The following is a 14803-nucleotide window of genomic DNA, read 5'->3' on the forward strand; positions in this document are numbered from 1 at the left end:
TGTCACTTTGTATTAAAAAAATTCTTAGGCATAACCCCTGCCATCAAACTCTTGAATTTTGTGGCTTCGATCTAATTATTACCACAACTTGTTACTCTTTTTGTATGAGCTTGTGGCTATCTAAATTAAGCAAGAGGTATCTTCCAAGTATGAGAATGAATTTCCCCTGCTCAGAAGAGAAGCAAATTTTCCTTCCTTTTATTTGTTTTGATGTTGTGAAGTTATTATTTTGAGCCATTGGTTGAATTGTTGGTTAAGTTTGATGCTAAGACTGGCAACCTTATAACATGTATCCTGACTTCTGCTTCCATTTCAGGGAGATTAGCTCTCCCTCTATTGAAGAGACTCAGTCTGTCAACTTCCAAACTGAATAGTTTAGCCATTGGTTTACGCCAGATTGCAGCATCTTCACAGGACAGTGTTGGCCGAGTCCTCCGAAGGACACGGATTGCAAAGGATTTGGAGCTGGAGCAAGTGACTGTGCCTATCGGGGTCCTACTAGTAATTTTTGAATCCCGACCCGACTGTCTTCCCCAGGTATGTGAAACCAACAGCTAATGTAGAGTTTTTACTTTCTTTAGAATGAAAAGAACTTCTGTTGTTGACTTTCCTCTTTGCTCTTCTAGGGCAGGAAATAATACATATTGAAGTATTTTGGTGACACACATTTGTAAGTTGTAGTTAGGATCTGATTGGGCTGATTGATTTTTGTAATAAACTTGATACTGTGTACTTTACATCATATATTGTCTTCTATTCTCCATTATATTTACCTTTTAAATTCATTTTCTCTCCCTCTTAGCAGCAAGAGCTGCAAGTTGGCTAGTTTCTGTAGCTGTGTATCTTTCAAGCTGTTAACTGGGGGTAATGGAAGTTGTAGACCCACACATATGGAAGTTATTGGACTGGCAAAAGTTCTAACTGAAAATTCTGCTACATTTGCAAAGGTGTTCCATAATGCAGATCTTCTTCTTTGTCTGTCAATTTATCTCTACCTCTCTCTTCCTTTTTCTAACAGGTATCGGCCTTGGCTATTGCCAGTGGAAATGGCTTACTGCTTAAAGGAGGAAAGGAGGCATCAAATAGTAATCAAATCCTTCACCACTTGACTCAAGAAGCACTTTCTGTCCATGGTGTGAAGGATGCAGTGCAGCTCGTGAGTACCTATGAAAGGGCATGGTGGGGGCAGAAGGCACCAGAAGAGTGAGAAGTGACACAACTAGACACCATTCCTGGGGAAGGGGAGGGAATCGATATGTTCAGTTCTTTTAAGCATAGGCGTTTATTTCTTTGGTCATTGTGCAACACTGTCTGAGACAAAAGAACTGGTTAAATAATCCCACAAAGTATTTTATAGTAATAAGCAAATAAGACTTACAGTATCTATTGCATGGGAGGAAGCTTTCTTCAGTGCAGATGTTTAGCCAACTACTTGTTCTCCAATAAAATGATTGGGCATTTCCCTAACATGGGTTTTTGTCCATTCCTATATTTACTTTCATTCCTTGCTTTTATTCTGTGGTGGGAAATATGTGGCCCTATAGATGATGTTGGACTGCAGTTCCTATAATATTATACTAATGTTGGCAAAATGTGCCCTGGGGACCCCTATGGAGTCAACATTTTTTTCCTTCCCCCCAAATGCCCTGTAGGGAGTTTAGAAGGCATTTTAACCATGTTTGGAGACTCCCTGCCCGCCCCCCAGAGGTCAACAATTTTTTTTGCAATTTTTTTCAAAAAATGTTTTGACCTCAAGTGCCCGCTAGGGAGTGGGGAACATTATAACCCCCTTTAAGGTCCCCTAGGACCATTTAGGCCCAAAGAGGCCTTTTTTGGAAAGAAGAAGTAAACATGAAGTAACTTCAGGTCACGTCTTGTTGTTTTTAAGAAAGACCTTTCTTGGATTTAAAATTGCCCAGGAAGGGCTCAAAACATGGTGAGAATGCCCTCTAGAGAGCAATTTTAAAAGGATTTTATGGGAATGGGCAGAGCCCCCTAACCTTTCACTGTTGTCCCTCCCTATCATATACCATTGCTTGTGTTGGCTATTGGTCATGGTAGTTGCAGTCCAATGATTTCTGGATAGACCTGGGCTACCACAGCTTTTCCTTACATTCATGTTGTTGTTATATGCTGACAAGTTGGGCTTCAGAGTCCTCTAAGAGACCCTCTTATTAACTGCTCTGGTTTGGTCTTGCATACTAAATGCTGTGGCTGCTTTTACTGAATCACCCCACCAATAATGTGGTTTTCCTCTTTTCCTTCTGCTCTTGACTTTCTTGAGCATAATTTTTTCAAATGAGTCCTTTCATCTCATGATGTTTCTAAAGTACAATAGTTTCATTTAGACAAAATTTAACATGTAGCCACACTGTAGAAATAAAGCAGGTTAACACCACTTTAACTGCTGTGACTGTCCTACAGAATCCCAGGATTTGTAGCTTGGTGAATCACTGTAACTGTCCTAAAGACCAGGCTGAATACCTCGCAAAACAACAAATCCCAGGATTCCACAGAATAGAATCATGATATTTAAAGTGGTGTCAAATTGTTTTATTTCTGCAGTGTGGAAGCCAGGTTAGTAATTTTGGCTTTTAGTGAGACTTCAGGCTTCATTTGCTTGAGAACCAATTTATTTGTCTGTTTGGTAGCCCTTAGTATCCATAGAGCTCTCTTCCAGCACCACATTTCAAATGAGTTGATTTTCTTCCTGTCAGCTTTCTACACTGTCCAACTTTCCTAAACAGTTATAGAAATCAGAAATACTATAGCATGGATGTCATTCATTTTGAAGTTCAGATATATTGAATATATTTACTAATGTACCTTATTTATTAAGAAAAAGGTTTCTGTAACTTGCTTGTTTTGGTTTAACAGGTAAATACCAGGGAGGAGGTGGAAGACCTTTGTCGTTTAGACAAGCTGATAGATTTGATTATCCCCCGTGGCTCATCTCAGTTGGTACGGGATATCCAGAAAGCTGCTAAAGGGATCCCAGTAATGGGTCACAGTGAAGGCATTTGTCATGTGTATGTGGACATGGAGGCCAGTGTTGAGAAGGTCACCAGAATAGGTAAGAGGACAGAAATTTTATTTCTAAAGGAGCTGAATGATGGGATGGAGGAGGGTTAGAATGGTCAATGTTGTCCTCATTAAACTAATTGCTTTAGATACTCTAGCAGTCAATTGTGTGTATAACTAATTGTCTGTCTTTCATCCAGTGAGAGACTCAAAATGTGAATATCCTGCAGCCTGCAATGCGCTGGAGACCTTGCTGATACACCGTGATTTGTTGAGAACCCCTGTGTTTGACCAGATCATTGACATGTTGCGAGTGGAGCAAGTAAGTGGGAAATGGTTGCCTGCTTGACATAATGCAAGAGATTGGCTGGCAAGTTTCTGCATGTTGAGGTAGTAACTCAAAGAAATACTGCAGTGCAAATTCTGATGAATTTCCAGATGCCCCAACTTTTGTAGGCTGAAAACTCACGCTATAATAACATTTGGAGAACAGTACAGTATGTGTCTTGATCTATTTTACTTGGGGCCAGGTCTTAGCATACTCCAAGATACCTTCATTGAGACTCAAAGGCAAATAGAAAACACAACACATGAGAAATCAGGTTCCTGGTGAGACCATCTCAACATTTCTTGGAGACGTGAATCTTCTGTTGGTGAATCTTAAGCAGGAATGGACAGAACCTAAGAACAACAGATGGGTACTTCCTGTAATCAATATTATTCAAGGGTTGACCTAGGGAGTTGGATAGTGTGAATGCACCTTCTCTGCTAGCTGAGATGCTGGGGACTTTGAAAAGTTGAAAAGCTATCAAATACCTGCCGTCCACAAAATGGGACAGAGCTGCTCCACCAGGCTATTGTGAGAAAAGTGGCAGGTTTTATTCATGTATCTGATTTATGTCATGTTAGTCTCCCAATAGGGAGCTCAGAAAAACTGGTAAAACACATTTTGTCCCATAGTGAGAATGAGGGAGAGAATCTTTTGCAAAAGCACTTCAGAAGCAGCAGAAACTAGATTTTGTCAAGTCACACTGTGGGTCCATCTAGCTTAGTAGTGGCTACACTGACTGGCAGATGCTCTCCACTGTTTCAGATAGAGGTCTTTCCCAGTCCTACCTTGAGGACATTAGGAGTTATGCTCTCCTCTCCCAATTCTATGGGTTCTTCTTTTGTGTAGAACATGCTGGTAAGAGGAACATGTTCCTCTTTTGTCTTGTCTTGTCTTTTGTTTTATATTAGGTGAAGATTCATGCGGGTCCCAAATTTGCGTCGTATCTGACATTCAGCCCTTCAGAGGTGAAATCACTCCGCACAGAATACGGAGACCTAGAGTGCTGTATTGAAGTTGTGGACAGTGTGCAGGATGCTGTTGAACATATACACAAGTATGGGAGTTCTCATACAGATGTGATCATCACAGAAAATGGTTAGTGGCAAAAGTGACTGTTTCTAATACAGCCTTCCCCAAACTGGTACCTTTCAGATGTGTTGGTCCTCAACTCCCATAAACATCTGGAAGGCTGTTTGATAGCTAAGCAAATGGCTGCTGCAATAGAATTACTTTTCTAAGTGGCTGCATCTGGCACTCTTCTGTTATACAGCAGAGCATGTTAAGGCTTTTCTTCTTCATGTCTTCCTCAGAGAAAACAGCAGAATTCTTCCTTCAGCATCTGGATAGTGCCTGTGTGTTCTGGAATGCCAGCACCCGCTTCTCTGATGGCTATCGCTTTGGGTTAGGTAAGGGAGCATTTGCAAGGTATCCCATACTGCTTGAGACCACCTGAGAAAGTCTGTCAGGTACTGAAACAAGTTTGAACTAAAACAGGACAAAAGGGTGGATCTTCCTTTTGATACAAACTCATCATTGATTTTTTTTCCCCTGAGATCTCTTTAAAATCTTTGATTTGTTTTCGAAATGTTGTGATCTAGAGCAGTGCTACTCAAACAAATGGCTGACAGTCCATGGACCATTGGCAGCTAGTCCCTGATGAATTTCCAGGCCAAAAAAAATGTAACTAGTGTAGCCAGTTGGCACAAATACAGTATCAGTCTCTGGCCCATTAGGGAAGACATTCCCGGTTCCTCATATGGGACAACTTGGGAAGCACTGATTTAGGATGTCCCAGTGGAAGAGTCTTCTTGTTTGAAAGTTTGATTTGTCTCTCTGACTAACAGATGGAGGTTAACTTATGACAAGGTGTAGAAACAATCGTGGGCAATATGGCCCTCCAAATGATGTTGGTCAACAACTCTCACCATTCCTCACTATTGATGAGAGTTGCGGCCCAACATCATCTGGAGGATCTCATTTTACCCACCTTTAGTGTATTTAGTGATTAAGACACCATGTTAATAATATGTTACTGTGTCTTCAGTTGAATCTGTGAACCCTTTTAAACATTTAAAGATGTGGCATGTAGGCACCAAATTTATATGGATATCTATGTGTACATTGTTCTCCTTTTACTGAAGACTGTAGGTTTTTAAATTCACTATAGTACTTCTATTTTTTGAGACTGTTAGCAAGGAATGAACAGCTGCTGACAGTAACCTGTAAAAACTAGTGCATCAATATCTGGATAAAGTCAGGGCTTGTGAGGAGAACATAGAACAATTTAATTCAAAAGTGATGATTCTAATGGAAAGAAAACCTGACTTGTTGGACATGAAGGAGGGAGCTGCTTGGCCTTTAAGCTTTCCTTACAGTACTGAATCAAAATAAAAACACATAGGCTTCAAACATACTGTATAAGGCAAAAATAAACCTTCTAGTCAAGGCTTAAAATGCAGTATGAGAAGGTTGAGGAAAGGTTGAGGTGAATTTAAAGTTTAGTAGAACTTGGACAGGAAAGCATGGTGTGTGATTATTAACTGGAGAATCTTTTCCTCACTCAGTTTCTTGCCCTTCTGTGTGTGATGCAGGGGCTGAGGTTGGCATCAGCACATCGCGCATCCACGCCCGTGGGCCAGTGGGAATTGAGGGGCTGTTGACGACCAAATGGTTGCTACGAGGGCAGAACCACATCGTTTCTGATTTCTCAGAGCAAGGGAGCATGAAGTACCTTCATGAAAACCTTCCCATCCCTCAGAGGAACATCAACTGAGCACTCGTGTGGAGGATGTGATGTGTATGGACACTGTTACGGTTTCAGAACCTAGTCGAGATGAACTTTCACTTCTCAGAGTGCAGTGTTTTGTGGAAACTTTGGGGTTTGCCTAAAGTAATGACTTGGAGGCTCATGTAATTTCTCCCACTCAGACAGCACCACATAAGTGATGGCAGGTGCAGATAATAAGGATTCCTTTGCTCTTTCAGAAAAAAAGAACTCTGGCCGTCCTCACTTCACTCCAAGTAGTGGGTTAGCAGTGAACTTATTTATTGATCTGAATGCCTCTTTTTTTCTCCATTCCAACAGTTTCTACATTTTCCCCCCTGATGCTTTTCTTATTTTCAGAAGACATTGAGTAGAAATTCATGATTTTTCTGCTTCCTTTGGAGATTTGAAGTCTAGTAGTGGTTGCAATGAAATTGATTTTCTGGTTCATGTCTTACTTAAAATATTGTACCGTATTAATAAATATTCCAGGTACATAATGAATGAATTTATCCAAACAAGGCTTTTTGTGCCCAGTTACAAGTTGATTGGGGGGTAGGAGGGGGAGATAATCATAATTGAATAACTATCTTTGTTTTCATGATGGCCCTTTTATGACTATTTGTACCAAATATTTTTGTTCATGCATTTTATATGGAATTTTGTTTCCCCTGAGAGTGAAAATATTTTTCAATCTTGTTTTTTCAAATAAAACTCACTTACAAAATCACTCTAATTTTAACAGTTCTGTTTGCAATGATATAAGCCAGGTGTATGTCTAATCACAAGTCAGTTACATATATGTAATGATGAGACCTACATTGCATGACTGTACTCTACCTTGCACTGATCTAGTGATGATGATCTTGTTATTTTGTACCTTGATGTTGATTCCAGCTTAGGGTGAGCCTCTCGTAGTGTTTTCTTGCCAAGATTTGTTCACAGAGGTTTGCCATTGCCTGCCTTTAAGTCTGAGAAAGAGTGACTTGTCAAAGGTCATCCAGTGGATTTCCACTGATGGGCAGGTTTTTGAATCCTGGTCTTCTAGATTCTTAGTCCAAAACTCAAATCTTCAGACCATCATAGTCAAGGTAGTTGTTACTTATAAAACACATTACATATACAAAGTGTTTTGCAGTCCTCTTAATTTTAGGTGAGTGCAAAGTGTGCCCACTCCCCAGAGTGTACCACACCTTTAAAACGACAGATTGCATCTCCAGAAGGTTCCATGGTTTCAGTAAAATATGACTAGGATTCCTCCATCTATTTTCTACTCTTCTCTTTTGCCTGGCATATGGAGCTATAGTATTGGATGTGAGTGTTTTTGTGTGGTTCATATGGTCAACACCAACATCAGGTGACAAAGCTATCTGAGAAAGAAGCTGGTTTTACAGTTTTGCCATGTAGAATGAAGACTCCATTTTGTCTAACATACAGACATAGACAAGCTGATACCTGGTGCCCACTGGCCTCAGTCTTTTCAAATCTTTCCTCTTGTCCATTTTGATTGGGTGCTAACTCCTTTCCAAGAGCAGGGAAAAGGCATCAGCAGCATTTTTACTGTACAAGTATATGCCTGGTTCATGCATATCTGTGCCATTCCTAAAGCCAGTGATTTCTCAGGCCCGGCTCATATACTTGCCCAATTTACTGGCCCTCTTTGTGTGCAATAGTGGAACAAGCAGATGTTTCTTCCATGACACCCTTTCTCCCTACCTCACAAACACAGTATCATGAGACTCAAGGGTTTCATGTGCATTGTTGTTTGCAAGTAGACAATTTTGTGTACATGTACATATGCACACAGTTTTTTAATGGGAAGAACTCTACATTAGGGCTTAAGTGCCCACAACTAATTTCACAAAGTATTACTCCATACTGGTGACCTAATTATGGATTGTATTCCCTGGTGCCCATTCTCATGGGTTTCAGGTGCCAAGTGAAAAATAGTTGGAAATAAATCAATAAAAAGTTACTTAAAATGAGGGGAAAGTAGTATTATTCACCAGGCCTTTTAACTCTGGCATTACACTGCTTTTTTGTTTGTTGTTTTTAAGTATCATTTGTTTGACAGCTATCTTAGTCTTATTAAATGCATTTGCATTTTTATCTTTTCAGTTTGCAGTACCTTATATATATATATCTGGAAACCCTATGATTCACCCTGAATTTTTTTTAAAAGGATGGAGTGAAGTAAAGACTTCACACAGGCGTAAAGGATCAAGATTATGCTCATCTACTATTAACCAACTGGTCAAGTGTATTAATTTGTGTGGAAATGTCTGCTACTTTCTAACATCAGAAATGGAAAAGTTCTATATATGCTGTCTTTTAACCCTGTAACACATGCATCTATCTATCTAGCTACCTACTATCTAAAGCGGAGAAATGTCTGCATATGAATTCTGTAATGGGTATTTCATTACAATTGGCCCTCCATATCCAGATTCTGCATGCATGGATTCAACTATCCATGGCTTTAAAAAAATGTTTTTTAATTCCAAAAATCAAACCTTGATTTTGCCATTTTATATAGGGGACATCATTGTATAGCATTGGACCCTGGGGAGGAAAATGATATTTGAACCTAGAAAATTAGAACTTTTAAAATTAGCATGCTGAATTGAGGCTGGAAAGTTTTTTCTGTGAATTGGAGCAACGATGGTGGGTTGCCTTTTATGCTGTGGTTCACCAGATGCTGCTGTCACCCCGCTAGCATGGCCAGTGGGTAGGGATGATGGGAGGCAGAGTCCAGAAACACTGGGAGGACCATAGATTCCTCACTTCTATTCTAAAACCTGCCACTGATCAATGTCAGTGGTTTAGATCAATTCATAAGGAGTATTAAAGTCCTAACTTGTTGGATGATAACTCCTATCATTCACAGGCAGCAGTGGGTGATGAATAGATGCATAGATGTGCATAGTATGACACATCTATGCATGAGTAGATGCACAGATGTCCATTGTATGACACATCTGGGGGACATTCAATTGAGGAAGGCTGAGATCTAAAGTCATGCCCTTGGACTATGCATCTACCAGGTCACATCTGATAGGGCACCTTGGACTCAAAAATTCCAACCAAAGGGGGGTATATTTTACACTGAGACAGGTAACTGTGGTTCTCTAGATGTTTTAGGACTGTCATTTCCACTACCGTTCACTACGGACAATACTGGTAAAGGCTTACAATACTGGGAGTTGTAAGCCAACAATACTATCCACTGCTGTTTTAAATACATGCTCAAAGTCAAGCTCAAATAGCATGCACAGGGCCAAAAGTCTCCTATGCCTTAGGATATTTTTGTTCGTTTGCTTGCAAACAAGAATACTTGAAGAATCTACTGTAAGGCAGAGAAGCTATCATTCTTCATTTATCCTATATATTTCCTCCTAGAGAGCAGATGTTCTAAGCTTAAGCTGTATTTCATTTAAAATATAGGGAACCAGAGGCAGAAATAGTTGCAGAATTAATGCAGTTTGACAACATTCAATTATGGAATCTTGAGACTTGTAGTTTGTCATGGCACCATGACAAAGAAGGCTAAATCTCCCCCAAAACCACAAACCCCAGAATTCCACAGCATTGAGCCATGGCAGTTAAAGCAATTTCAAACAGCATTAATTCTGCAGTATAGGTGCAACCCTTATAAACCAGCACTACAAATTTAAGAAGGAGCAATATTCAGTTGCATACTGACTGAAAATAAGAGTGTTGGCACCTAACATTTCAAACATACATTTGTATAAGCTTTGGCAGACTACAGTCCATTTCATTAACGTTTGCCATTATAAAGCTGGTAGTCTTTTACATCACACACACAACTGCTTTTTGCTGCAACCCACTCACATACAGACTTCTGAGAAAAAGATACCCAAGGAACAGTCTTGCAAATAGCAAGCTTTCTAAAGAGCAGGAACAATTTAATTTTTTTTAATAAAAACCCATGGGTAAACAAAATGTCAGAGATAATTTAGATTAGTACAAGAGCTTTGTTCTTGTGAGCCTGAGTAACATTAGTGTTGCCATTTTTACAGAAGGCGCTAATAGACAGATTCATGTAATGTAATCCCTCAAACTACAAGCAGAACAAATATAGCACAGCACACAGATGGTTGCAGAACAAGACATCCGATGCAATCCGACAACACAGCACTTTTGGAAGGGGACTGGATCTTGAACACCACTCAGCTTCCCATCATTCTGTTTAGGGAAAGCTTCAAGAGGGCCTTTCGTTGCGGCATTCACATCCCCTCTGCCCTGTCAAATGTTGAACCTCTGTAAGGTCACTGACTCCTTATTTATTAGCAATTCTAGGTCAGCCTGCAGCGAGAATCTCCTCACTCAGGAAAAAATTACATTCTGTCTCAATGTCTCGAGACAGCAGCCGTTCCCAAGCTCTCAGCAAATCCAAACACAAAGGGTTCCTGTCTTTGATGATCCTTCCGAGGACCTGTATAAGTATTTTGAGCACTGCAGCGATGCCATAGAAGGCACAGTCCGGAGCGGCGGGAAGTGCTTAGTGTATTGTAAAAATGGACGCAGCAGATCTGCTGCTATCTGCACAGCTTACTTGATGAGGCACCAACATCTCAGCCTGAAGGATGCCTTTGAGGTACTATGAGCATGTGGGTGGGGGAGCAGTGGAAGAAATCCTCTCTTTATTATATATAGTTCTGTTGTTTAAGCTGTCAGGTAGAAGGACTAATATTTCAGCTGCATGTGAAACAAACATTGTGGCAATGTTTTGATTTCTAATATTGGAAATAAATGATATTTTAGTAGTGTTTTTTTTAAATGAAACCAACCAGTGACATAATGGTACACTGTATTTTGAAGTATTGGTGCATATCATTGTGTCCCAGTATCACAACCCTTAGGAGTATCCAAAATTGCTGGTAACTCTGTGGATGTGTACAGACACAAATACACTTTGCATTCGAACAAGACTATCAGATAATGCTGTTGTTGGGAAAAATATATCCCTCTTTACTGTGAACACTGTAGCTACATTCAGAAGGAGCACTGAGTAGGAAATGATGTCTTTGTCCCAGCTAAACTATAATTCCCAATACTTTGACCCTGTGAGCTCTCACTTCACTATACCACTGAAACCAGTGTACAGTATTAGAAAGACAACTTAATTATCAAGGCAGTCTGATTTGTTTCTTCCAGTCACATAAAGTAAATAAACTGTCACAAAAACATTTCCTCTTCTTCAATTAAAACCTACTGAATTAATATACCAGTGGCAAGTACATTTTAAAGTGTCACCTTCAGGAATTAAAAATGTCTGTAAAACAAAATTAGTCTGATTTATTGAGGGAGGTTTGCAGGTTTTTCAATGAGCCTACATTAAAACCCAAGCATGTATTAAATTAAATTAAATGAGCATGTATTAAAACCCAAAAAACACTGAATATTGGAGTTTATTTGTTATAATTCACATCTAGGGGTTCCAGATTTCAGGCTCTGGTTCCCCTTCTCTGGGCCACAGGATGGCGGGAAGGAAGCTCAGGGAGACAGAATTGCCCTGAAAATAATGATTCTACCATCCCTATATGCCACCAGCCCCTACTGCTGTAATTTGCTTTGGAGAAGATGCTACAGAGCTTCTAAAAAACCCTGCCCCACCTAGCTTTGTCTCATTCATTAGAATTTGTGATTTGTTTTTTATTTGACTGACATGCTCTCAGCAATTGTGGTTGATGCTTATGACTGCACCAGGTCTCACTCCCTGGACATCAGAAAGTGTGGCCCTAGTTCTGACATTTGCTATGAAACCTTAGGGCCTGAGATGTTCCTCACTTGGCAACTCTATTCACAACTAATGAACATCATCATATGTGACTTTTCCCTGGTAGTTCATTATACTAGATGTAAGAAATACAGTGGACCCTTGTTATACGCTAAGGTTTGGTTCCAAGATCCCCCATGGATAACAAAATCCGTGGATGTTCAAGTCCCATTAAATATAATGACATAGCAAAATGGTGTTCCTTATAAAAATTGGAAAATCAAGGTTTGATATTTGAAATTTATACTTTTTAAAAAGGTTTTCAAACCATGGATGCTTGAATCTATGTATAAAAAAATCTGTGTATAAGGTGCGGGCTAGCCATTGCTTCAAGGATAAGACAGCAACAAAAGGGAGACAGTGTCATGCAAAAGGTATCACAAAAGGCACTATTATCAAATTTCTACAGCAGTTTAAAAGCTGCTGCTGGAGTAAAAAAGTCCTGAGTTGCCTTGTTCAGTGACTCCAGAAAAAAGAAAAACAGAATTAAGGCCCAAAGAGAGTTTAATCCATTTCACATAGGACCTTCATTCGGGGCATCCCTAGAAGGGTGCATGGGGTGTGGGCTGCACTAGGTAAGACCCGAAAGGGGTGTGTGATATCACTGCTCCCCAAATATCTGTCTTTTGGCAGAAATGGGCTTGCATTCACTTGCATTCCTCTAAAACCCTGAAGAAATGGTGTGAGTGGGGTGAGGTTCACTGGGAAGAAAAAGGAGATGCTCAAGATTTAAAATGTTTAAATTTTAATTAAAATAAATAAATTAAAATATTTTATGTTTTATTTTTCTTGAAAAAATCACATTTTACCAAATTTTCACTTTAACCACATGAAACTAGGTATGTATAAATACATTTAGGCTATGTGTATGATATTGTAATTTAAATGCATAATTTTAATTTTGCTAGTTGTTAATGTCACAACTATTGCCATTATATTCAGTGATATACGGGAAATATTTATGAGCAACATTAGAACAAAAAATATGACTGAGGATTCTTTCTAATGTTGTATGGGAGGTCAATGGAGGGGATGAGGTACTACACCCGGTGACACCAACCCTAGTGATGCCACTGCCTTCACTATGCCATCTTTGAAAACTGGCATGAATGAGTTTCCTAAAAATATTTGGAAGGAGCAGCCTCTAGCAGGCTTATTCCTTGTCTCAGGCAGTTTCCCCGCCATCATTTCCTATCTGATCCTTTTTGCTCAGGGCAGGCAACTAGCAACCCTCAAGATTGTTTTGGACTATAATTCATCATTCTTCACCATCTGATATGCTGCATGCAGATGATGGGCACTACAGTTCAGAAACATCTGGTGAACCTGAAGTCATAGAATCATAGAGTTGGAAGAGACCACAAGGGCCATCCAGTCCAACCCCTCAAAACAGCTATCCAGGGTGCTGATCCTTTTTAGAAAACAGTTTGAACTCCCAAGAGACTGCTTTTAAAATTCAAATTAAACCTCTAGGTATGTTCACTTCCCTACTCTCCATCACTAGCAACCCCTCTTCATAACAAAGTGATGTTAAACTCTTCAGACTTCTGGAACTAATCCACTGGGAAGATTTCTATTCCACTAGGTATAATCCTGTGTTCTCTCTCTTTCTTTCCCCTCTCTAGATTGTAAAGACTGCCAGGCCAGTAGCAGAGCCCAACCCAGGATTTTGGTCTCAGCTACAGAAATATGAAGAACATTTACAAGCGCAGCACTGAGCCAATCCTTCACAAAAAAGAACTTCACAATAAGTATGATTTTTCTCCAGGTTATCATTTTGGGAAAGAGATGTATGTTCCTAAATAGCTTGGAAAAACACTGACAACTAGAAGAAAGCCTTATGGTGTGCTCAAAGAGATGTTTTTGTAGGCTATCCTGGCCACACTGATTGTCTCAAACGTCATGTTAGGAAATAAAGTAGCCATAAAGCTCCAAAGAAAAACAGAAAATGAAACATGGTCCTTTTGCTATTCTTAGATTCTTAGCTGCAATGAAAACAGTGTGTGTTTTCCTAAACCCATGATGAAGAGAATGCAGAAAACATGTCTAAAACATGTTTTTAATGCAGTTAGGCTAAACAAATGCCTTATTTAACAAACAAAAAAATGATATATGCTTTGAACATGTACATAAATATTAACATGGAAATCAACTACTGTATATGTAAACAAAAATGTCTATCTATTTCTGATTCATACATTTTAACTGTGCTTCAAAAGATCATGCCAGTAAAGGGCTGAAATACACAGGTCTGGTTAGGATGGGTTTGTAAAATATAAAATAAAACCTTTGTTTGGGTTTGTGGTCTGAGATAAATCAAATTATTTTTTGCATTTCACGTCACTACAGTATTTACAATTATATTTGTTTCTGGCTATTCATTTATCTTAAGTTTCTGGTGACATGTATAACTTCTGTCATCCTTAAACACTGTGGGGAATGACAGCAGCTAGACTGCAGTTACATCCAGAGGTCTGTAGGTTCCCCATCCTTGATCTATATCTAATTGCATTAGTAGTTTTCTTTTGAGATAAGAATGATTTGCTTGTGAAGTAGCATAGCCTTTTTTTTAAAAAGTCTAATGTGGTTCATGTAACAAAAATGTCTTTAGAAACCTCTCCTAACTAGATTTTGGAAGCCATAGTTTTCCTGGAAGATTCTTTATCTTTATTAAGGGCCACTAATGTGTGTTTTTAAAAAAATATATAAAGCACGGATTAATAGGGCAGATGGTGCAGTTTGGAGTGGACAAAGTAATAGTGGTACTACTTAAAAAATTTAAGCACTAGCTGCTTCTCCCGACCACCTTTCTTGTTACCTTCTCTTTTAAAGCTTCTGCCCCATCCCCCGTCCCATTTTTATGCTTTGAATCACACCATTCTGGATG

The 14803-nt window shown here is 39.4% G+C and overlaps 2 protein-coding genes across 8 annotated transcripts in view; both read left to right on the plus strand.

The window, feature by feature from the left end:
* The window catches only part of ALDH18A1 (aldehyde dehydrogenase 18 family member A1), a 34406-nt gene extending 27560 nt beyond the window's left edge, over positions 1–6846 (plus strand). For 5 of the 7 annotated variants that reach the window (XM_042457277.1, XM_042457278.1, XM_042457283.1 and 2 more), the window contains exons 12-18: positions 317–537; positions 1019–1156; positions 2878–3073; positions 3222–3343; positions 4261–4447; positions 4663–4758; positions 5917–6846. In XM_042457277.1, the coding sequence (XP_042313211.1) occupies positions 317–537; positions 1019–1156; positions 2878–3073; positions 3222–3343; positions 4261–4447; positions 4663–4758; positions 5917–6125 (1169 nt within the window). In that variant the 3' untranslated portion in view covers positions 6126–6846. The remainder of the gene's footprint in view (positions 1–316; positions 538–1018; positions 1157–2877; positions 3074–3221; positions 3344–4260; positions 4448–4662; positions 4759–5916) is intronic. The other 2 variants (XM_042457279.1, XM_042457280.1) reach the window with 1 other exon arrangement.
* Positions 6847–10037: 3191 nt separating this feature from the next.
* On the plus strand, positions 10038–13862 carry DUSP28 (dual specificity phosphatase 28). Its single transcript, XM_042457916.1, has 2 exons — positions 10038–10734; positions 13542–13862. The coding sequence occupies exons 1-2, from the start codon at positions 10387–10389 to the stop codon at positions 13632–13634; spliced, it is 441 nt and encodes a 146-aa protein (XP_042313850.1). The 5' UTR covers positions 10038–10386; the 3' UTR covers positions 13635–13862.
* Positions 13863–14803: the final 941 nt, after the last annotated feature.

This window comes from Sceloporus undulatus, chromosome 3 (genome assembly GCF_019175285.1).
Source record: "Sceloporus undulatus isolate JIND9_A2432 ecotype Alabama chromosome 3, SceUnd_v1.1, whole genome shotgun sequence".
NCBI lineage: Eukaryota > Metazoa > Chordata > Lepidosauria > Squamata > Phrynosomatidae > Sceloporus > Sceloporus undulatus.

Bases quoted from the DNA above. Each gene is read 5' to 3' on its own strand.
- DUSP28 (XM_042457916.1), top strand. From the start codon at position 10,387: ATGTTGAACCTCTGTAAGGTCACTGACTCCTTATTTATTAGCAATTCT. The intron at 10,735-13,541 runs GTACTATGAGCA...TCCCCTCTCTAG, and splicing joins GCCTGAAGGATGCCTTTGAG to ATTGTAAAGACTGCCAGGCC.